This window comes from Perna viridis, chromosome 4, assembly GCF_037379345.1.
Source record: "Perna viridis isolate PV_CMFRI_1.1 ecotype Kerala chromosome 4, ASM3737934v1, whole genome shotgun sequence".
Lineage (NCBI taxonomy): Eukaryota > Metazoa > Mollusca > Bivalvia > Mytilida > Mytilidae > Perna > Perna viridis.
The window spans coordinates 49,318,281-49,340,437 of NC_142448.1; the positions used below are offsets into that span (position 1 = coordinate 49,318,281).

The 22,157-nt window shown below is 33.1% G+C and overlaps 1 protein-coding gene across 9 annotated transcripts in view; it reads right to left on the bottom strand.

Annotated features, from left to right (window-relative positions):
* Positions 1 to 5,654: 5,654 nt before the first annotated feature.
* LOC148620383 (voltage-dependent T-type calcium channel subunit alpha-1G-like) overlaps positions 5,655 to 22,157 on the bottom strand; it is a 113,503-nt gene continuing 97,000 nt past the window's right edge. For 8 of the 9 annotated variants that reach the window (XM_088581228.1, XM_088581220.1, XM_088581223.1 and 5 more), the window contains 7 exons: positions 21,701 to 21,850; positions 20,585 to 20,706; positions 19,304 to 19,459; positions 18,361 to 18,462; positions 15,966 to 16,088; positions 14,913 to 15,051; positions 5,655 to 10,192 (listed from right to left, as the gene is read on the bottom strand). In XM_088581228.1, coding sequence (XP_088437354.1) covers positions 8,646 to 10,192; positions 14,913 to 15,051; positions 15,966 to 16,088; positions 18,361 to 18,462; positions 19,304 to 19,459; positions 20,585 to 20,706; positions 21,701 to 21,850 — 2,339 coding nt within the window. In that variant the 3' untranslated portion in view covers positions 5,655 to 8,645. The remainder of the gene's footprint in view (positions 10,193 to 14,912; positions 15,052 to 15,965; positions 16,089 to 18,360; positions 18,463 to 19,303; positions 19,460 to 20,584; positions 20,707 to 21,700; positions 21,851 to 22,157) is intronic. The other variant, XM_088581224.1, reaches the window with a different exon arrangement.

The following is a 22,157-nucleotide window of genomic DNA, read 5'->3' on the forward strand; positions in this document are numbered from 1 at the left end:
TGAATTAAGAGAATTGGAGAATCAAAATTATACAGAGAACTTAAGCTGATCTACCCTCCTTCCAAACAGCGAATACTCACGCAAAGAGACAACCAAGTTAAAGCCCTGACACGGATCTGTACTGCAAAAAAAAAAAAAAAATTAAAATAGATAAATAAATAGACGTTGAGGTCAAAGTTCAAGATCAAAGTCATCAACCATGAAACGCAACAGATCGTCTTGAGCTGATCAACTCTCGTGCCAAATATCAAAAGCCTACACCAAAAGACAACAAATTTACAGCCCGACTACGAGTATGTAATGCAAAATCATTAATTTGATCTTGAGGTCAAAGTTCAAGGTCAAATTAATCACCCATAGTACGCGACACACCATCTTGAACTGATCTACCCTTGTGCCGAATATCAAAAGCCTGGACATGATTTGTTACGCACAGACAGAGTGATTATTATAGGGCGTCCGCCACATAGTTGCGGGCCCCTAATGAACCCACTGGCAACACAACCACAAAATATGGGATCGAAGTGTAAAACTTGGGGAAACCCGTGGACAAAACATACCAGGAACAACATAAATTAAGGCAAAAGACGGATACAAGTCTAATGTAACACAAAAATATATCCGGAAACAACATAAATATAACAAACGAAAAAAGTCATGGACATCACAAATACTAGTACATTGCTGGGAACAACAATAAGACAATAGACGAAAAAAAAATCTCGGACAAAGGCATAACCAGGAACAACAACAAGACAGTAGACGAAAACAACAAATAGACAGCAGACGAAAACAACAAATGGACAGCAGACGAAAACAAGTCTTAGACAGCACAAATACATTGCCGGGAATAACACAAAGACAACAGACGGAAACAAGTCTCAGACAACACAAAGGCATAGCCGGGAACAAAAACAAAAGACGAAAACAAGTCACACATAACACAGTCGGACAAGCATGAATCGCTCTAAATCTGAGCATGTGATCTGGAGGAGTTCGTACCATACAGACAATGAGGCAAGATACGAATTAGACCTTTCAAAAGAATAGAGTCTTTAATTTGGTGTAAAATTTACAATAATGTGTTGTAAGAAGCAGATTGCGTTAGTAAATTTTTCTCTGGCCAATTCGATTGAAAGCATGTTTACAGTATGTCAAATTAAAAAAGGCTGAAAAGCATACCGTCTTACTGTTTAATTTAGATTACACCCACTTCCAGCCACCTCTTAAGCGGAACCACAAGAATTTACTATAGATTTATACAAATTCGGATACCAAACACTGAGGAGTAAAAGCCCGGGCTACTTTCTATAATATCAAATGAAGTGATATGATTGTACCGTCGTTTAGGATCGCTTTAATCTTATCGGTAAATTGCGATATTTTCCTTTGATGTACACAGATCGATAATACTCGTCACAGTGTACTGGCAGCGGCGTTGCCGGAAGTTTAAAATATGTAAGCAAGGCTGAGCATAATTTTCAAATTCAAATAACATTTTTTTCATTAAGGTAAAAGCTTTGACCATCCATTTTAAAACTTGTTAAGTGTTTAGAGGAAGGTGTATAAGTTAAACGAATGACAGCCAGCTTTGATTTTTTTCCCTTTTTTCTCGTTTTTCTTTCCATTTTTCTTTCTTTTTTTTTTTGTTTTTGGATTTTTTTGTTTTTTGTTTGTCAACCCTCTTTAATGGAACCGACATAACACAAGCATAAAGAAACCTGTTCGACGGTAGAAACATCTGCAATTATGCTAATTCAGCAAAATTACACTCATCGACGATCTGCTGTCGTGACTGTTGGCCACATATGTGAATTAACTCATTTTGTATCTGGTTTGATAGATATCTAGCGTTTAGAGGACTGCTTTGTAAATGGTAAGAAAAAATTCTGTCATTTTCTGCCCTAAATTTGATAAGAGCAATGAAATTACTTTTATCTCCGGTATGACCACGTAGGGGAATGCTCTAGCTGCTTTCCACACAAACAGTCTTAAAAATACTTTTCAATATAGCCCTGTTTCTTGATATTTTATTTTGAAAAAATAATTCAACATTGAGACAACATCACCCCTTTTACCTTCAGCAATTTTCATAAAATTTTCACTCATTTCAATACACTTGTCTTGTCCAGGTTGGCCCAGATGTTGTTTTGTCTGAAGGTTGTCAAGTTTGCCTAATCATTTACAGGGGTTCTTACAAAAGCAAAAATCAGAACTATTGAATAAAACGTAATACAAACAATACACTGCATTTTCTGACTCGGAACATCTTAACCAAGAATGTTTATCGAGCCATTGTGCGATTAAAACCCCTTTTCACTCCCCGAACTTCTGTAAGAGGAAATACAAACGAATCGGGAACAACCCATTTATTTTTTTTTCAGTGGAAAAAAACTTTTGTTTGTCGTCAACCTTCCCTATGTATGATGCAATATCAAAGTTTTGTGGGTGTAATGATTTAGGCCCTAGTGTATCTGCGGAAGCAGTTTTTTGCTGTTTTGAAAAAGTATGATGATAATTTACTTTGTCCTTTGCTAAAAGTATGCTCTGGTGAAGAGGGACGACTTCTCTTCATTTTAATTTACATGTAACAATAACTTGATTATAATGTTTTGATTTCGAGTCGTCGATTAAAGCGTACGTGTTAATCTCAGACGCATATTTGTCACGTCAACGTCGTCCTTTTAGGTTTTATGAAGTTCAAGATCAACACACGTACGCTTGTTTAATTGAACTAATCTTGAATAGAACTCGATCTTGAACCTATAGAACTTATACACCACAGTTATATTTAAATGATCGAATTTATAATAGAGATTAATATCAATTCCAGATGTAATTATTACATGTACAAGCAAATAATGTAAATGTAAAGCCAAGGTCGTGAAAAAACTAAAAAAAAAAAACAAAATTGTCAAAATAATTTGTAAACACATGCTTACACTGCTTTAATGGTGCTACGCCACAGCACCGTAACGATCACGAGTTCGTGGTAACTACCATAAAACTTCTGTAGTGGTGACATCAATCTTGTTCCAGAAGCCTAATTGTAAAAGTCTAGCACGATACAAAAAGTCTGCGTAGTTACGGCAAGCTCTGACATATGTATGCACCAGACGAAAGGAAAGTTGACAATACGGAATGAAAAGTCATCGCGTTTGCTGTATAGTTTGGTCAGTAGTTTTCTGTTACCATTGATCTGTATGAGGCTGACTTCAAAGTGTCTGTAGTATCCTTTATCTCAAGTTCTTTGGGGTAGACGCGATGTATCAAATCCCCGAAACTAGAATTGTTTATCAATAATACGTCATCTATATAGCGGAAACTGAGATGAAATGATCTAGCTAAACAATGTTCCTTCTTTTGGATCAGACAAACTATAAAATCAGCGTCATAAGAGAGAAGGAGTAGGTTAGCAAGTAGAGAAGCACAGTTTGTTCCCACTGGAATGCCGACAGTTTGTTGAAAAACACGTCCATGAAAAATCGTTACGTCAGTGGAGTTGAATGACGTTTGTGGCATATGAACCGTACGACGATGTTATTAGATCAACCCTAACAATAGGTCATTTTCAAATATTCTTTTTCAAGGTCAAAATTCGGATTTTTGTATTTATTTAAAAAAAAAAAAAAAAAAAAAAAAAAAAAAAAAAAAAAAAAAAAAAAAACGAAAATAAAGTGTTACTTATAATTTACCCATAACGGGCTCGACCTGAGATACCCGTTAGAAAACCAGTATCAAAATCCAATTACTATCTAGAATAAGAACAATTGTAGCTTAAGTTCACATTCTTGATTTAGAGGAAGTATCAAGCGGGTAACGAAATAGCCTAGTTGTTCCGAGTGGTTTAGAGCATTGAACATATAGTTCGGCTAGTGTTGCTATATATTTCAGAGCAAAGGAGGTCCGAATACTTTTTTGGATCGACATAACTTGCAGCCTCGCATTGATTCTAGATTTTGGATAGATTTTTCAACGATTGAAGTAGACTTACATGTTGTATGCCTATATAGAGAAGTATGGTAGTTTCCCATGACCTGTATACACACAATGAAACCTGTCTAAACGGAATCTTGAATAATCCGAAAACCTGTATAAACCAAACACTGTTTTAAGTCCATAGATATTAATTTAAATGAATTTTTAACCTTGATGACCGTGTCTGAAACCGAGCAAATTTTACAGTGTAAAAGGGGTTTGGTTTGGACAGAATTCAATGTACATAGTCTTAACGAGAGGACACACAGTTTGTGAGACTAGTTCCCCAAACAGCCAGTTTCTACACTAATATTCCTTTTTCACAACTTTAAAGTTTCTGCCCTATATATCAAGGCCTGAATTAGTATCAATGAAGGGCTCACATGCTTCTTGGGGAGGACCTGATATCATGTATAAGTATTAACTTTAAGACATTATTATATAATATTCCCTACCGAAATGGCTTTGTTTGCCTACTCGATCATATCAACTTGACCTCGGTATACTTGTAATTTGATGCCTGATATGGAAAATTATGTGAAATAATACACATATGCATGTATAAGTAACATTGGATAGCATTCGTTTTCTCATAGACATACAGTACGAACTTCGTACTATTGAAATACATCGACCATTTTATTAGCAGGGGGCTGGGATCCTTTTGAGAAACATATTCCAAAGCTTGGGAAAACATTTTTTTACTCATCCATTAAATAAAATCAAAATAATGATTCTATACTTTCCCCATTACCTTACAAGACAGATTTTCAATTATAAATATCGATTTCGGTTGTGGCTGTAATATGAATAAAAATTTTGCACGTAAAAAATACTCTCGACATCAAATCCCAGCCCCCTCTCAGGATAAAAAAATAGTCGATGTCTAACTCTCACATGAAATTGCTACTCGACACATCGATTTTCAATTGTCATGAAAGACGCGTAGGTACATGTATCACTCACTGTAATGTAAGACATATCATTCACTGTAGGACAAGATATATCATTCACTGAAGGAAAACCCTATCAATCACTAAAGGATCAGACGTATTATTCACTGAAGGGTTAAAAGTATCATTTACCAAAGGGTTTGATGTCTCATTCACTTAAGGGTTAGACGTAGTATTCAATGAAGGGCTAGACATATAAATCACTGAAGGGCTAGACATATAAATCACTGAAGGGAAAGAGGTATTTTTCAGTGAAGGTTTGATGTCTCATTCACTGATGGGTTAGACGTGTCACTCACTGAAAAGTTAAAAGTATCATTAACTGAAGGGCTAAACGTATCATTCACTGAAGAGCTAAAAGTATCATTCACTGAAGGGCAAAACGTATCTTTAACTGAAGGGCTAAACGTATAATTCACTGAAGGGCCAAACGTATCATTCACTGAAGTGCTAAACGTATCATTCACTGATGGGCTAAACGTATCATTCACTGAAGGGCTAAACGTATCATTCATTATAGGGTTAGACATACATGTCTAAAATGAAACAAAATCGTTCGAACCTATGGTTCCACAACTCCATCCACTAATTCATTCTTGTCTCACTTGGCTGGGTCATTTTACAATTTCCATAAAATGAGGGGCAGTGGTAGAACTAGATTAGCTCCCTCATAAAGGGGAGGTTCCAGGTGTTGGGGTTGTAAAAAATAAGCTGACGATAGTGTAGATAAATTAGTGCTTTTTAATATACAATGTGAATTATCGTAACAATGAAAAAAGTTTAATGATAGAAAAATCTGTCTAATTAAATAACCAATGCAAAACATACAAACAGTTATGTCCTAGAATTCATACTATCAGCTCATCCACACAAAAATACACTTTAAATCTAGCATGTTTCTCACAAATGCACATAACTTCTTGCATTTCCTCACAAAAATGTAAATTCTAGCATTTCCTCACAAAAATGTAAATTCTAGCATTTCCTCACAAAAAATGTAAATTCTAGCATAATTCTCACAAAAAAAACCATGTAAATTCTAGCATTATTCTCACAATAACACATGCATTTATGCATAAATATGATCACAGTTTCTAATATTGCACTCTTTTCAAATATGACAGACATGCAGGGATGAAAATAGAAACTTCATAGAAAAAAGGGGGTCATTGGTGAAAAATATAATAGGTATAAAAACATGAAAAAGTAAGCTTTCTTTAGATGAAAAAAAGGAAATCATGGTTTTTTTTTTTACTAGACAACAATACAATTAGTTGCATACTTCTATAAGGAATGGACTTCGCCTTGCTAGTCATAAAATCATTTAAAAAATATTACTTGGGCACAGCTAGCATTATTTTTATGCCCATATAAAATATCAGAATAGAAGAAAGTAAAAGCAATAGGTTGGATACAGGGGTTAATTGTGAGGGATCTGGGAGACTTTATGTTAATTTTGTACAATATTATGCTAATTTTAGTCCTTTTATAAATTTCTTGTTCTGAACCCCTTTAAAGAAAAATCCTGGATCCAACCTTGTCATACATTTTTAAACCAAACCTACTCATAGTGAGTTTCCATGCTTTTAAAATACATTTATTTCCAAGATCTAGCCAAACAATAACGTAATGGAAGGATGATAATCAGTTTACACCATTATGTTGATAAAAAACTTGTTCAATTTCCATCTCTTTGTGATGATATGTGTAATAAATCAAAAATTGCTTTTTAAGGAACAATTCTTCTCTACTGTTTAGAACACTATAAGTATAAAATTATAGACAAAAATAATAATGTAACCAAAAAACATGAGAACAAACAACAGAAATATTTGAATAATCAATGATAACCATTTCAACCTTTTTTGGCCTTTGAAGTTGTATAGAATTTAAATGAAACCTAAGGAGAAGAGACAAAAGGACCTTTTTCAGCTCCAAAGTTTCAGGTAAATTCATAAGAGAAATTGGCCCTCATTGTTTGAATGGAAAATGTTCTACCATCTTTCATGAACATATAGTGGGTCTTTCATTGGTGTAGATACTGCAATGTCGAAAGAAATGATCAATTGTATATGAACTTGTAGCTATTTGTGCACAAACATGAGTTTTCAACTACGTAGGACTTTCAGTACTTGAAGAAGAACTAATTAAATAACATTCCATCACTATATTTACAAATTCAGACTTGTAGGAGGCCAAAATCACCCCTAAATGTACGAAGTCCTTTAAGAATTTATATCAACTAGTCATTTGCAAAGGACTAGGAAAACCAACTTTTCAGTCAAGAAAATGTTTGTATGTGCCATAAGAAATTCAGTGTTTAACCTAAGTAAATCCAGGACCCTTAAAATTAACACGAAACACAAATATTTTTTGTAGATAAAGAAGGCTCAATTTCAGAGCTCCCTTATTTTTAACCAAAGATAACAATTCTGGGGCTGGTGGATTTATTAAGAAAATTTGCCTATAAATATAGTCTACTTTTCCTAAATATAGCAAAAAAAGTAAGTACAGACTGAAATTGCATTGATTGTGCAACCTTTTTCACTGAGGTATACAAATAGATATTTTCTAGTAAATTCAATCTGTTTCAGATAGATTGTTCATCCTAAAAGGAAATATTATTTGCGTATCTGAAGAATCAATCCAATCACTAATGTAAAAGCTGCTTGATTTATTTTTAAATGAAAAACCTCAACAGGAAAAAAGGGAATAAGTTAGTGAACAAAAAATCTATACTTGCATTTTTAAACATTATCTTTACATTAAACATTTATATTGATATTTAATGTTTCAATGTACGGTGTATAATTACAAGGACAACATCTGTTTTTTCTCGTACAATATTGATTCCACTGTAGAAATTTACTTAAAAAGTAAACCTGAAAGAATTTCTTACACATTGAAAAGTACATTCCAAAAATGAGGTTAACTTATAACTTATAAAGTAATAAAATCACAATGAAGTATAAATTCATAACAAATTAGAAACACATTATCAATATAGCTCAATTAAATGATTATGAACAGTATTTATGAAACAGAAGTATAATTAATTAATTCTGACTAATTTTTCCACCAAATAAAATGTATTCTAGTAATAATATAACCCTCGCCTTAGACTTGGAACATATTCTTAAAGAATGATGCTTTCTTGGATTATAGAATTAGGTATAAGTAGACAAGTTAAGAAAATATCAAAAAACCATATTACCAACAAAAATGGACATCAGTGCATAAGAAAAAATGGGCAACAACTGATCAAAATCACAAGAAATAGAGAATCAAATATCAAAGGACACAAGTGACCCTGTATCAAACAATCTGCATGATAAAGACAGGAATTGAAAAAAAGTAGATATCACAATACATGTTGGTAAAAATATAAATTTATCACAATAAAGCCAGAAACTGATTTGGTTTAACAATATAATTCTACTACAACTTATTTTCTGATAATTTTAATTACTTTTCAGGCACAATTTCTGAGGTTTAAGATATTTGAAAATGTTCATTCTACACAAAATTTGAATTAAGAGAACATCAAATCAGGTCAAAGGCCAACGAAACATTGGAAGAATAATGAATGCTTAAATCATTCTTTTTACAAATAGAGAACAAGAGAAATGTATTTCTATTCATGAATAACTAAGAAATAATGCATAAGTTTCTATTTGGTATTAAACATAAGAATAACTATTAAAAGATTGAATACTAATCTTCATCCACTGTGCCTGATGAATGCAGTCGTCTTCGCAGAGTCAGTTTTTTGTCTGTTGGTTTTATCACAGAAGTGCTCTTATCTGAGTCTTCCAAGTGTTTATCACAATGATCTGATTCATCACAAAGTTTGTCTGCTCCTGAGGAACTAATTGAATTATGGGATACATTGTCATTATTTCGTAAAGGCACTGGGGTATTTACTCTGGGAATAAGGAGAGAAGATTGTTCCTCGTTGCTACCAGAAGATGGACATTCTTCTCTGTTGTGTACAGGTAGGTATAGAGGTGAAAGTCGAGGTGGTCTTGGTGATTTTGGAAGTGATAATGTTGGTAATGTCAATTTTTCTGGAGAATTTCTCATATTTGGTAATGTTAATTTATCTTGTGGAAATCTCGCATTTGGAAACGCTTGTCTATCAGGTGAATTTTTACTCCTCACATTTGGAGAAGTCTGTCTATCTGGTGAATTTCTAACATTAGGAGATAGATGTTCATGTGGGGTATGTCCACTAGTGCCTGACGGTGAAGATGAATGAACTGGAATTTCTACAGTGGAATATGTCTGAGGTGGAGATGAATATACAGAATGTGGAGAACTTAATGCAGCTCCAGTATGATTCAATCGATCACTTACAGTAGGAGTTCTTTCTGATTGAATGACAGTAGAACACAAAGAACACTCAGTATTGGAACTATCTTCCTTCTGCCAAGATGGAGTAATAAGCTCATCTTCTGTCTCCGGAGGTGTTCCTGTTATAAGACGCACCTCTTCATCGCAAGCTGCTTCATCAGCTGACCAATCAAATGATCCAGAGTCTATGGTACTATCCCTTGTGTGTGGATAATTTCTGCAAGGGCTTTTCAATGGAGCCGATTGTTCAGAATTGGACTGATCAGGTGACAGTGTCACATTTTTATCAGACTGCGAGACACTATTGTCTCTTGTCAAAGAACTAGCATTTGATGCTTCTGACATGTGCTTTCGTAGGTGGACACGTGATCTACGATCACGAGGAGTACCACGCTGAGAATACAAATGTCTTTCTCTAGCACGAGCCCTCTCAGCACCACTGGACTGGCTCCTGTGGAGTGTACTATGTTTAGGTGTACTACGACAGTTGACATTTGACATTTTACATCGACAAACTTCACAGCCCTGGACACCATCTTTGTTTTGAACAAGAAGCGTTGGATGGGACTGTGAAACTGACCCTCTTTTTTTCCTACACTCTGATAACTCATACAAATTTAGTAAGATACACTTATCTAAGTTTGGTGGGCTCTCACTCACAACTTTTTGTCGTACAAGTCTACGACGTTGTCTCTGTGATGGGGTGGCAGATTTCTTCAACTCATCTGCTATTTTAGGAATAACATTTTCTGAACTGTTATCAATATTTGTTTCCGTATAGCTTGAAGAATCGGAATAATAAGATGGGGTCAATGGTACTTCAAGACTAGAATGTGAAGCATCATGGCTGACATCTAAATTACTGTTGTAACTTGATACTCTTATATCAATGGGAACCAGCAGTGTACCTATAATGAAATATAATGAAAAGTGTAATGAAACTAAAATTTAATCAAGGTAGGAAAAACCTGAATCCATAGACATGTACATGTATTTACCACTTCAAATATGCTTTGTATGTGAATTTAATACATATGTTGCTATGTTATCTACTTCAATTGTGACTGAGGCAACAGAGATTTTGTTTTTTTAAAGCTATTTGATATTGTTTTCATTTATTTAAATGATAAATTTTTTTAGAGGATGTCGAAAAGAAGGCAAGTCATAAATATGTAATCTGTGTTATTTTGAGCAGAAACTCCATGTCCTACCCTTTGACTACCACTTAGAAGTTGTTATATATTGTGAAAGAACTATTGTTCGTGGGGTAACAATTCTCATGGTTTTTGTGGGAACATGAAACACGAAATTTGGTTCCCAGTGAAAAGGAGATTTCAATTTGAGTATATACTGACAACTTCAAAGTCATGAATTCAAGAATCCCAAAACTTGTGTTTCATCCCTAATCCATGAAAATTGGTATCCTCAAATTAAAGTATTTTCATTAAAGGAAACCACCTTATTTATTAGGTAATTTAAGGCAAACAATATCACTATAACTAACTATTCATGCCCCTCAACAGCAACAATGTCATGTTTGACTTTTAAGCACCTAAATATATACCTACAAATAACTGTTTAAAACTTTTAACAATAATGAAAATGTCTTAGAATTTGACACAAGGATCATTTCAATTATTAGAATATAAAACAGGTAGAATATTTCAAATCAATTATTAAGATGATTTGAGTAAAATTTGACCAGAAATGCAGACAGCAACCATATTGGAACAAAGATTATTTTTTTCATTTATTTTCCTTATTTATTTTAAACTAAGACATAATTTTTAACCTTGACATGTAATACAATCAGTTCCGTATTTCCTACATTATGTAAATCATACACTTATATGAGATGAATGTTGATACACTTTGATAAATTGATAGACTTTCTTTTTTTATATCATTTTTTCCTTTTTTAAAAAAAAATGTTTTAAAACTGTGTATTCTTGACTAAAATTCATGTAAAACTGACTAATTTATGATGTATAATGGATCACTTGAAAATTCCTAGTTATTTATAATAGCAACATATCTTACAGTGACTTTCCTACAACCATGACAGGCTTTTGTTACCAATCTGCTGAACAATACAAAGGATTGACAAAGCTATTGGGACATTTAAACTGACCAGTTGCTATTGTAAGAGTTGATGAATATATAGGTAGCCACTCACCAATGAAAATTTACCTGGTCAGGTGTAAGGCAGCCAATACTGGCTATGTTTCACATCATATGGAATTTTCTCAGCTTGTGAATATTACTCACAATGTGTTTTGAGGGAATTTAATGTGTTTTTTTTACATAATTGGTATTTTTTTGTACTTGCTAACACAGGAAAAGTACTAATGTGGAAAACTATTGGTTGTGAATATTGTTTATATTTTTTCTAGAAAAAAAAAGCTTTAAACCCACAGGTCCCCAAGTGGATAGCAAATATGAAATGGCAAATTAAAGTAAAATAGTAACACTTTCATGGAATGAACAATAACTTGAAGTTACAATGTTATGCTACTATTTATTTGAATTGTCCCATCTCAAAGCTGAATCCATTGAATACTGGTTTTTAAATATATGCATCGAAATATACTCCTTCAAAGTATCTACTTTAACAATAGTTCGGATTCTTATGAATTTCTTGCACGCATTTTCATATTATTTAAAATATACATGTACAAAATGTATATATAGTTCTGATGAAATTTAATGCACTTCAGTCATAAGTATAATCCCAATAAAATCATTTTTCACATAAAACACTCAAATCAGAGCTGTAAATCATAGCATTTAATCCAGAATGAAAATAAAACTAACAAATATTCTCCATATAATTCCAGTTACATGTATATCATTGCATGTAATCCCAAGCTGTACTTCCAATGAAAAAAACCAATTAATCCAAATCTTTAATTTAAAAATAACCAGTGCACAAGATCCCAAACTACATTTTACTGTAATGAAAATCATTGCACTTTAAAAAATGCACTAAATCCCAAACTATTACATTTGAATGAAAATCATTGCACTTTAATACTCCACAAAAGTTTCAAGGAAAACAGCATTTAAATCCAAAATTAAGTTCAATGAACTGCACTTAATCCAAAGAAGTTTCAATGTAAATAACACTTATTCCAAATCTTAAATTTCATTGAAAATCATTGCACTTAATCCCAAATTATTATTTCAATCAAACTGAATGCACTAAATCCCAAACTATAACACAAATGAAAGAGTAATCAAGAGAACCAAGGTTATAGCGGTAATAAAAAGAATGCAATCCAGGGACAAAGACTAGACATGGAAAACAGACATACACAGCAACGAAGAACATATAGTAACTAAAATCATACATACAAAGCAGCAAAGAACATATAGTAACTAAAATCATACATACAAAGTAACAAAAGCTAATGAGCAACTTGGACTCCACTAAAAACTGGGAGCATGGACCAGGTGCACTGGTAGGGTAAGTGTCTTCTGCTTTTCTAGAAACACCTGCCGAGTTGCTCATAAAAAGTCAAGTCCGGGGTAGACAAACGAGGAAAGGAAAACTATGAAAATTATCATTAACGTGAAAGTTAATCCCAAACTATGAAAACCAGTGCTGTTAATCCGGAACATCATAATTTCAATGGAAATCCTTCACAATTAATAAAGTACTTAATTCACTTTTAAGCTTACTGATACTCAAAATTGAATAAAATAAACTCATAGCACTATTTCAAAAATTGTAATTCACTTGAACCTCAAACTGTTTGCATTTTGTATAACACTTGTTCCTTAACTATAGTATGAATCATACACTTTCCACTAAAAGGGCACCTAGGTAGGCCTATTCCAGTTTATGAAGGAGGGAATAAATACTAATTGAGGTCTCATTTTTATAATAATATTTAAGACTTATGTGGAATGTAGTTAAGATAGAAGAAATACTTTAATATACCATTCTAAATCATAGTTTTCAACCTTGTCAACAAAATACAAAACAAAATATAATTTAATAAATTTGAACTCCCCTCACCAATGAAAAATAGAAGAACCCAGGTAGCTGCTTCAGATTTAAATAACTAGGAGCTAGCTATGAAAAGATTCATAGGTGAGTATTCATCAACTCTTACAATAGCATCAGTTTAAATGTCCCAATAGCTTAGTCAATCCTTTGTATTGTTCAGCAGATTGGTAACAAAAGAGTGTCATGGTTGTAGGAAAGTCACTGTAATGTCTCTTATTATAGAGTATTGGAGCTGTGGAGGTAACCCTGATCTGTTATAAATTTTACTATCTGGCAACGTAGATATTACACCACCAGAGCAGCTGGTACTGCAATGGTCCTGACTTGGTACAGGCACTTCAAACAAAATGGTGGGTTGAATATAGGTTTTACAGTGCACTAAACCTCCCACTTCCATTGCAGTACCAGCAAAAGTATAAAAAAATTAACAAAAACAAAAACAAAAATGGGCATATAAGGAACATCAAGTGATATCCTGCCCTGTAATGTGCATATCAGGAACATCAAGTGATACCCTGCCCTGTAATGGGCATATAAGAAACATTAAGTGATACCCTGCCCTGTAATGGGCATATAAAAAACATTAAGTGATACCCCGCCCTGTAACTCAAAAACTGCATTCTTTTTTCTTCAGAAAATTGAATGTAACATGAATTTAACAGTACTAAACAACTCTGCAAAATTTCAAAAAAAATACCCAGAGTGTGCAAGTGGGCAACTTTAAAAGGTCGAAGGTTACTTTAAAAAAAGATCGAGTTAAAAAATACAAAGTAAGGAAAAACTGTAAACAAAGGCCATATAGGACTTATTACCCCAGCTCTGAACCTCAGTGAATATATGGTCAAATTACATAAAACTGTAAGCAAAGGCCATATAGGAATTATTACCCCAGCTCTGAACCCCAGTGAATATATGGTCAAATTACATAAAACTGTAAGCAAAGGCCATATAGAAATTATTACCCCAGCTCTGAACCCCAGTGAACATATGGTCAAATTACATAAAACTGTAAGCAAAGACCATATAGGAATTATTACCCCAGCTCTGAACCCCAGTGAACATATGGTCAAATTACATAAAACTGTAAGCAAAGGCCATATAGAAATTATTACCCCAGCTCTGAACCCCAGTGAACATATGGTCAAATTACATGAAACTGTAAGCAAAGACCATATAGGAATTATTACCCCAGTTCTGAACCTCAGTGAATATATGGTCAAATTACGTAAAACTGTAAGCAAAGACCATATAGGAATTATTACCCCAGTTCTGAACCTCAGTGAATATATGGTCAAATTACGTAAAACTGTAAGCAAAGACCATATAGGAATTATTACCCCAGTTCTGAACCCCAGTGAACATATGGTCAAAATACAACAGGATGCCTCAGTATGAAATTGAATCCCACAATAAGACAAAGCAAAAAATAAACAACAAACAAAACAAAAACAAAAAAAATAAAATGTTTATTCCATATCAGCTCCTTACCTTAAAAATGGGAAAATCTTCTGTCTCAAAAAAATCTAATGTTAAACCTATCTGTCAAGGAAAACTTCCTTTGTGGAGCTTCAATTTCTGTCTGACTACTGACCAGGATTATAAAACTGTATACTTACTCTTCATGGAACAGTCAGACAGTTGTTCGTTGCTCGGTGGACAGAATGTGAAGCTAGGTGGCAGTGAAAACTGCTTACAGACAGGAGTCTTCAGACGACGGATATATCCTGGCACAGGGGTAGGAACCATTGGTGATTTCTACAGAAATATTGAACAAAATAGCTATATTGATTGTTTGATTATAGTATAACGTTCTACGGCAGATACTTCAAGCATTTCAGGATGAGAATGATTGACCAATCAAAAAGACTCTGGGTTGTACTAGGCTAACAGGCTGAGTACAATATTTTTTATTGTGTTAGCTGACAAAAGCATCAGCCAGCAGGTAGGCATGCCAACCCACTTGGACACATTATTTTGACCCCACGGCAAGCAGTCATCACTCTATCACCATAAATACCGCATGCTTAGTGTAGAAGCAGTGACTACCAATTTTAAACTTCTTTTTTGACCACCTCATGCAATATCAATAGCAAGTATAGACACACCATTCAATATTAATACAGCTCAGCATTTTCATTGTGAGTTTTGACACAGGATAAGAAATTGACCAGAATGAAAGTTTTCTCTTTTTAACACCTAATTCCTAAATAGTAACAATATAATCAGCCCGTTGAAGAACTGCACCGTGTGGTACAATTTCAAAAGGATCCATTCACTTTCAGTCAAGTTATTGTCCGGACATCATGATTCAGGCCCTTCATTCCTAAAATATTCAAGCCACAACTCTCCAAATCAATCAATGGATCAGGCCTTCCTTCTGAGGTATAAAGATAAGACTACACATATATCAAATTTACACCATAATACGAAAACATAATTTGTGTAGTTCTATAAAAGTTCTGTGCGTCGATTCACAAAAAAATCTTAAGTGTTAAATTGATCGTAAATTATGACATCACAATACTATTTTAGGTTGTGACGTTATTACTTACGATCAACTTCACACTTACGACTTTTTGTGAAATTGACGCCTGGAATCTAGAATTTTTAGTTTTATTACAGCGCACATAGAATACTACAAATGAATAAATCTTTAAATCTAAAGATACCTGGTTTTCTCCTGCTTTGTCAGATTTATTTGTCTCTTCCTTCTCTTCCCCGCCTTCTTCTACATCATTGGTCTCCACATCTCCTCCTTCTCCTGGTTCATCATCCATCACTCTGTGTGATTCCTAGAAAAGATGACCTCTAATTAAGATTATGCCCAATTGAAATATGAAAACATATTTATCAAAATAAATATATTATTTGAATCACATTAATTAAACAAACTGTGGTCAGTCTTACAATTGGCAAGTAATTCTATTTCAATGTCCATGAAATTTGACCTGATAAAATATTTTTTTACACAGGTACTTAATTTTACAACTAATACTCTAAAACTTATTCCAGTGATTTAAAGATTTTTCTCGTTTGCAAAATAAGCTTAAATAAATTATTCACAAAGGTTTAGAGAATTGTAGAGCCATACACTGGAGCAATAGTCACTACCTGGGATACAAACTGCTGGAATAAAATTAAAACTGACTACTTAAAAAGCAGTAATCAAGATTAATGTTAAATTTTGGTTAACAGTGAAACCAGTCTAAAAACAAACCCCATCCAGACTGAAGGATTTGTTCCATTCATATACAACCAAATGTGCCACATATGATAATCATATGGTGCTTGATTTGTATGAATATCAATGTTGCTTGATTCATATGATTATCATGTGGTATACATTATAAATATGATAGTCATATAAGTATCATATGATTCTCATACATTAATCTTGGCTTGGAAACATATGAAGATCATATATTTGTGAAAAACAGATGTAATCATATCAAAATTGTTTCATATAATAATCATCATAATATTATTATATCACTCTAATTTCATATGATTATCATATGTTGCAAACCGTGACTGTCATATGTGGTACATTAAGCTTTGTAGGAGTGTTTTTTGTTTGTTTGTTTGTTTTTTTTTTATACCAGTTCAAGATGTATTGAAATTAACTGAAAAAAAAGGCTTTAGAAGAAACCTACTTTGGACAGGTCACCATTTAATTTGGGGTTTGGATAACAGGTTACCCTAAATGATGACAAAATTCATAAGGAAATATCAGAAGAAAGACTAACTAAATTTTGAGTCAAGTAGCATGACAGCCACTTTATGAGCAATGAAAACTTTAACTCATACAATTTTGGGTTCAGAATAATATGTTGAATGAAGCAGGTGATTGGAAAAGACAGTTTAAGAATGTATAATTCTTGCATTATAGGACTGAAAATAAGTTTTGTTACATAGGACAATGGAAAACTAGCATCTTGATTGTATTAATATCTAGCTGCAAGTGAAGAACGTGGCATTGATGTGTCAACATGAGTGAGATACAATAAACCATCTAACTAGCTATGTGAGTACACAAGATAAAGGTGCATTGTAAAATATTTATTTCATAAGTGCCAACACTTTCAGGAGTTTAAAATTTCCATTCTAAATTACAAATTGCTCAGTATTTTAATCATTGTTCAATTGACTTGTGTAATACAAATACATGAACTGATGTTTATATACAAAAAAAAGACAAGACATTTTATTGATACCTGCTGTCAGTTGAAAATGGCAAAAAACACACTGAATAGTGCAAATAAAAGAAAAAAAGGAAAAAAATACTTAAAAGATCTGTTAACATTACTGCATTATTTCCTTCATTATGGTTGAATGAATGATGCACTGTTGCTTGATTGAGGTCTACGATGTATAAGGGAAATTATAGATTTTTATGATATGCAATTGCAGTTACATATATGTCGCTTATTCAACAGGCTTAATGATTGTCAGATGTATTTTACACAGGCAAAGTATTTTTCACATTTAAGTGTAAGTATTTGTAAGAATCAGGCAAAATGGGAAAAATCAGAAACATACTTGTCAAATACCCTCTGACCTGACAATATAACTTCAAGGATGCTTTCTCTGTTTTTGAAAAGACCATTACTTGATCTCTGCATCATTGAATTTGCTCAGAATTTTTTCAACAGAATGGTAGAGGTTTTCGACAGAGTTATCTTCCTTTGAAATGTTCATTATGAAATTATAATTCAATTTACCAAAGTAATATGGAAAATCTTGTCTTTTTTCCTTGATTCTGACTAGGTAAATGTTTCAAAATGGTGATTTTTTTCTTACCTTGTTTCACAAACTGCCTGATTCTTACAGAGGCTGACACTTAGTTTACCTTTATCAACCAAGTACACTTTAAAAGGACTTCATGCAAAATACAAATTATTTTGAGATTTCATGTGAATTTCACATGAAATTATGCGAGTTTCACATGAACCTGATTCACACCACTGATACAGAATTTGCCTCTGTGTGTTGAATTGAGTATATTTCTGTTGTATAATACAATGCGATTGGCTCATATGTAAGTGTTGGGTTGGTTTAACACACCTGAAGTTTGAGTTCAATAACGTCGGGACAAACAGTTTTATTAAGTTGTCGTTGATATTCCTCCTCAAGCTCTTCATCCATTTCCTTGTATTTGTAAGTTTCCTGATGTAAACAATTAGTAAAACATGCAAACGTGTGTTAGTACATTAACGTGACGAACAATTAAATCAACAATTTGAACAAGTAGAAAATTCCCCATGGAGTGGACTACAATTATGTGGTTTGTGATGTTTCAAAACATTAATGTGCAAAGTGACTAAAAAACAAATAGTTTAAATTCTACAAGTAACTCTTAGCCATATGTCTCCCACCGCCACAAAAAAGTTGAAATGCCAAACACCATAACTCTAGTAAAATTTGTCCTGGGACGAGGGTCAACAAACAAAGCGGAAGTAAACAGACAGTAAAAAAAGAATCATAACGGTAAAATCGGATTTGAAATAGCGGAAATCCATTAAAAAGCAGAAAAAAATCCTTGTTGGGTGAATTGAAAGGACAGTGCAATATGATCAACAACAGAAGGTGACTAACAATCCTACAAAATTTGAACAAAATCTGTCAAGTGGTTTTTTAAGGATTTGCATCTACAAGTGTGAATGGGCAGACACTGGTATTTCTATTTCCCCATCTGTGTAGAGGCAGGGGTAAAACAAAAAAATTAGGAATTTAGCGTACCTTTTTATGTGCTTGCATCTAAATGTCTATAAAAATATTCTTAAACACCAAATACGGTGAAAGTAGTTAAAAACTGTGAAAGATTTAAGCATAAAAATGTTTAAAATAGAAAATATCAAGAAGTGATTAATCTTATTTAGGCATTATGAACATGTATTAGTGAGTTACAAGCATCCACATTAATAAGATTACAATAAAATATGATGCATGTACAATATGTCACAGTGGTCTACTAACAAATATATGAAGTATAAAATCTTTGTTGTACCTCTAAATGTTTCATGAGGACCGCTACCACAACATTAACGAGGACGAACTGAGCCATCAGGACAAAGACGACGAAGAACACTGGAGCTATGATAGAATTAACACAGCAGTTTGTCAGACAGTCGCTGGATGAATCACAATCCTCACGCAGGGTATCCTGTGTAGAAAAGAAATTGTATTCAACATCAAACAACAATGCACATTGGAATAGATCTAGAAAATTCTCCTAGTTAGTACTTAAGGATGTTCACTGCTCATATTTAGCCATTTTTTTGTCACATTTTTGGACTCCTCAGGTTTTATCATTTTCATAGCATAAATAATTTTTGCTCAGCTATCCCCACTTTTCTTTTCAAAATTTCATTAAACCAAGCTTTCAAATTTTATTTAAGAAGCTTAATGAAATCCTTGTTATTTCTTCTGTGTTTCAAATTTCAAATGTTTAAATTTCAAAAATGAGCACACTGATCCATCATTTTTGTCTACCAATATTGTTTTTCTATAACAGAGCAGCAAACATGTATTGCAAATTACCTTTCATTCATAGTAAAAGAAACAATATCACCAACACCTATTTTCGTGAATTTACAGTCCATGTAAAAATCAGGCAGATCCTATGATTTGGGTGGCAAAAGGTAAATTTGATCCTACTGAATTGTTTTATTCCAATGTAATGAATATATCATATGTATGTCAAATATTACAAACTTTGTTTTAGTTTTAAATGGATGGTTTGGAGAATATTTTTAGGTCCCCTAACAAAGCAAACAAATTTTGCTTGAATTAAAGAGTTATGTCCCTTTTCAGAATGACTTTCACTGCATTCTAATATAATTTATTTCTCTTCAATCATTGCAGGTAATAAAAAACCATCATTCAACTTTGAGAAATTGTGCATTTGTGATATGAAATAGGTGAACATTTTTTGAAAAACAAACTTCGTCTTGTGCCACCTTCTGCCTGGTTTTTGCTTGGACATCCTCTTAATATTGTGTTTCTTCTCTCAACAAGGAGACTTTGTTTGAATTCATAATAAAATCAATGATTTTATGCTATTTATGACTCCAATGAGCAACTCCTATGCCAGTTAAATAAAATGTTTTTTTTTTACAACTTTATAGTTTCAAGACAAGACAAATTTCAGAATCACAGATCCAAAATTACAAAATGCTGTCACTGTATTCAAGACAGTGGCCAAAATAATGCCTCAAGTCTAATTGTTACATGTTAAACATTGAAAGTCAATCTATCTATTTTTTCAAAGATGAACAGTGTAGATTACCTTCATAATACCATTCCAGTTATCACCAGTTGCTACCCTGAAAAGAGTCAGGAAGGCCATACCAAAGTCTTTAAAGTGAGCATGTGGTCCTAAACCCTCACATGGGTGTTCCTCAGAACACTCTGAAACAGAAACAAATGTTTTAAATGAAACATTTTTCAAAGCGACAAAAATACATCTAGAATCCAATCTTGCAAGTTAGCATATAAAATTTGTGAAAAATCAATTTCCGATCTTTTAGTGGCAAACATCTCTCAATCCTTTTCTGAGTCCACAACAATTAAGTGGAAACTTTGCCCAGTTAATTTCTGCACACAATATTAATTGCATTGGTTTCAGTTTAAAAATCATTATTTTAAAAATCAGTCCCTGTAAGAATCAGGCAGTAGGTAAAACACTACATGAAATAACTGACAACTTTGACAGTTTTATTCAACTTTTTGTACAGAATCAAGGAAAAACGACAAGAATTCTTCATATTATTTTGATTAAATGAGTTATAATTTCATTGAAAATCACTGCAAATTAATGTTTCAATGCAGATAACTGTCAACACCTCAATTTTATATCATGTTAATGAAAAATTTCAGAATATATCCAGTGATGCAGAGTTAAAGCATTGGTCATTTCCAATCGAGAGGACTTCCATGAAGTGAAATTATATTGTCAGATCAACAGATTTTATATTTACAAAGACCCGTACTTAAGTTCAGTCTATATAAAATTCAGACACTGTCAATGGTAAGGTGATTCATGGTGTAGAAAAACTAACAAATGATGCTTTTTTGGTCTACATATCATGTACTTTTTTGTGACAATGATCTTTTCTGTATTTACAAAAAAAAAACAAAAAAAAAAAAAAAAACTACACTATAACCCACTACTAAAATCCACCAAATCAAACCAAATCAAGAAAGATAACTCTTGCAAAAAGCTTATTTCATGTACAATCTATATAAATTTCATCTCAACAGTGCAACAACCAAATGAAAAACTAAGACTGGTTATGTATTTTATAGCTGTTTCTGAACAAGAAATAAAACAGAATTTGGTGGGTTTTTGACATGCATGAATCACCTTTTGTCTGATTTTTATAATAATAATATTGATACATACCTAGCCTACCAAACAGTTCCACTCCTAAAGCAGCAAATATGAAGAAGAGGAGGAAAAATAAAAGCCCTAGATTGCCGACCTGTGGGAGGGCCTGAATCACTGTGTCTAACAGGGCTCGGATATCCTTAGCCATCTTCAGCAATTTCAATACTGGAAAAATAAATATTAAGATCATTGAGTCAGAATATATAGTATATGGCTTCACTTCGGGTGACAATTCAAACTCAATTTGTTATGAGAAAATGTTTGAAAAAGAACCTCTCATATCAAAGTTGCAAGCATTGTCCTGCTAGGTATACCCCCACTCCTACAACATACTATTCAATGAAATCGTTGACCTTAAAACACACACACATGAAAAAAAAAAAATGGCAAAGTTACACATGACAGGAAATTTATGTCAGACAGCGACCGAAATCACTTACAATGTATGCCCCGTCCAGATGAAACCATATAA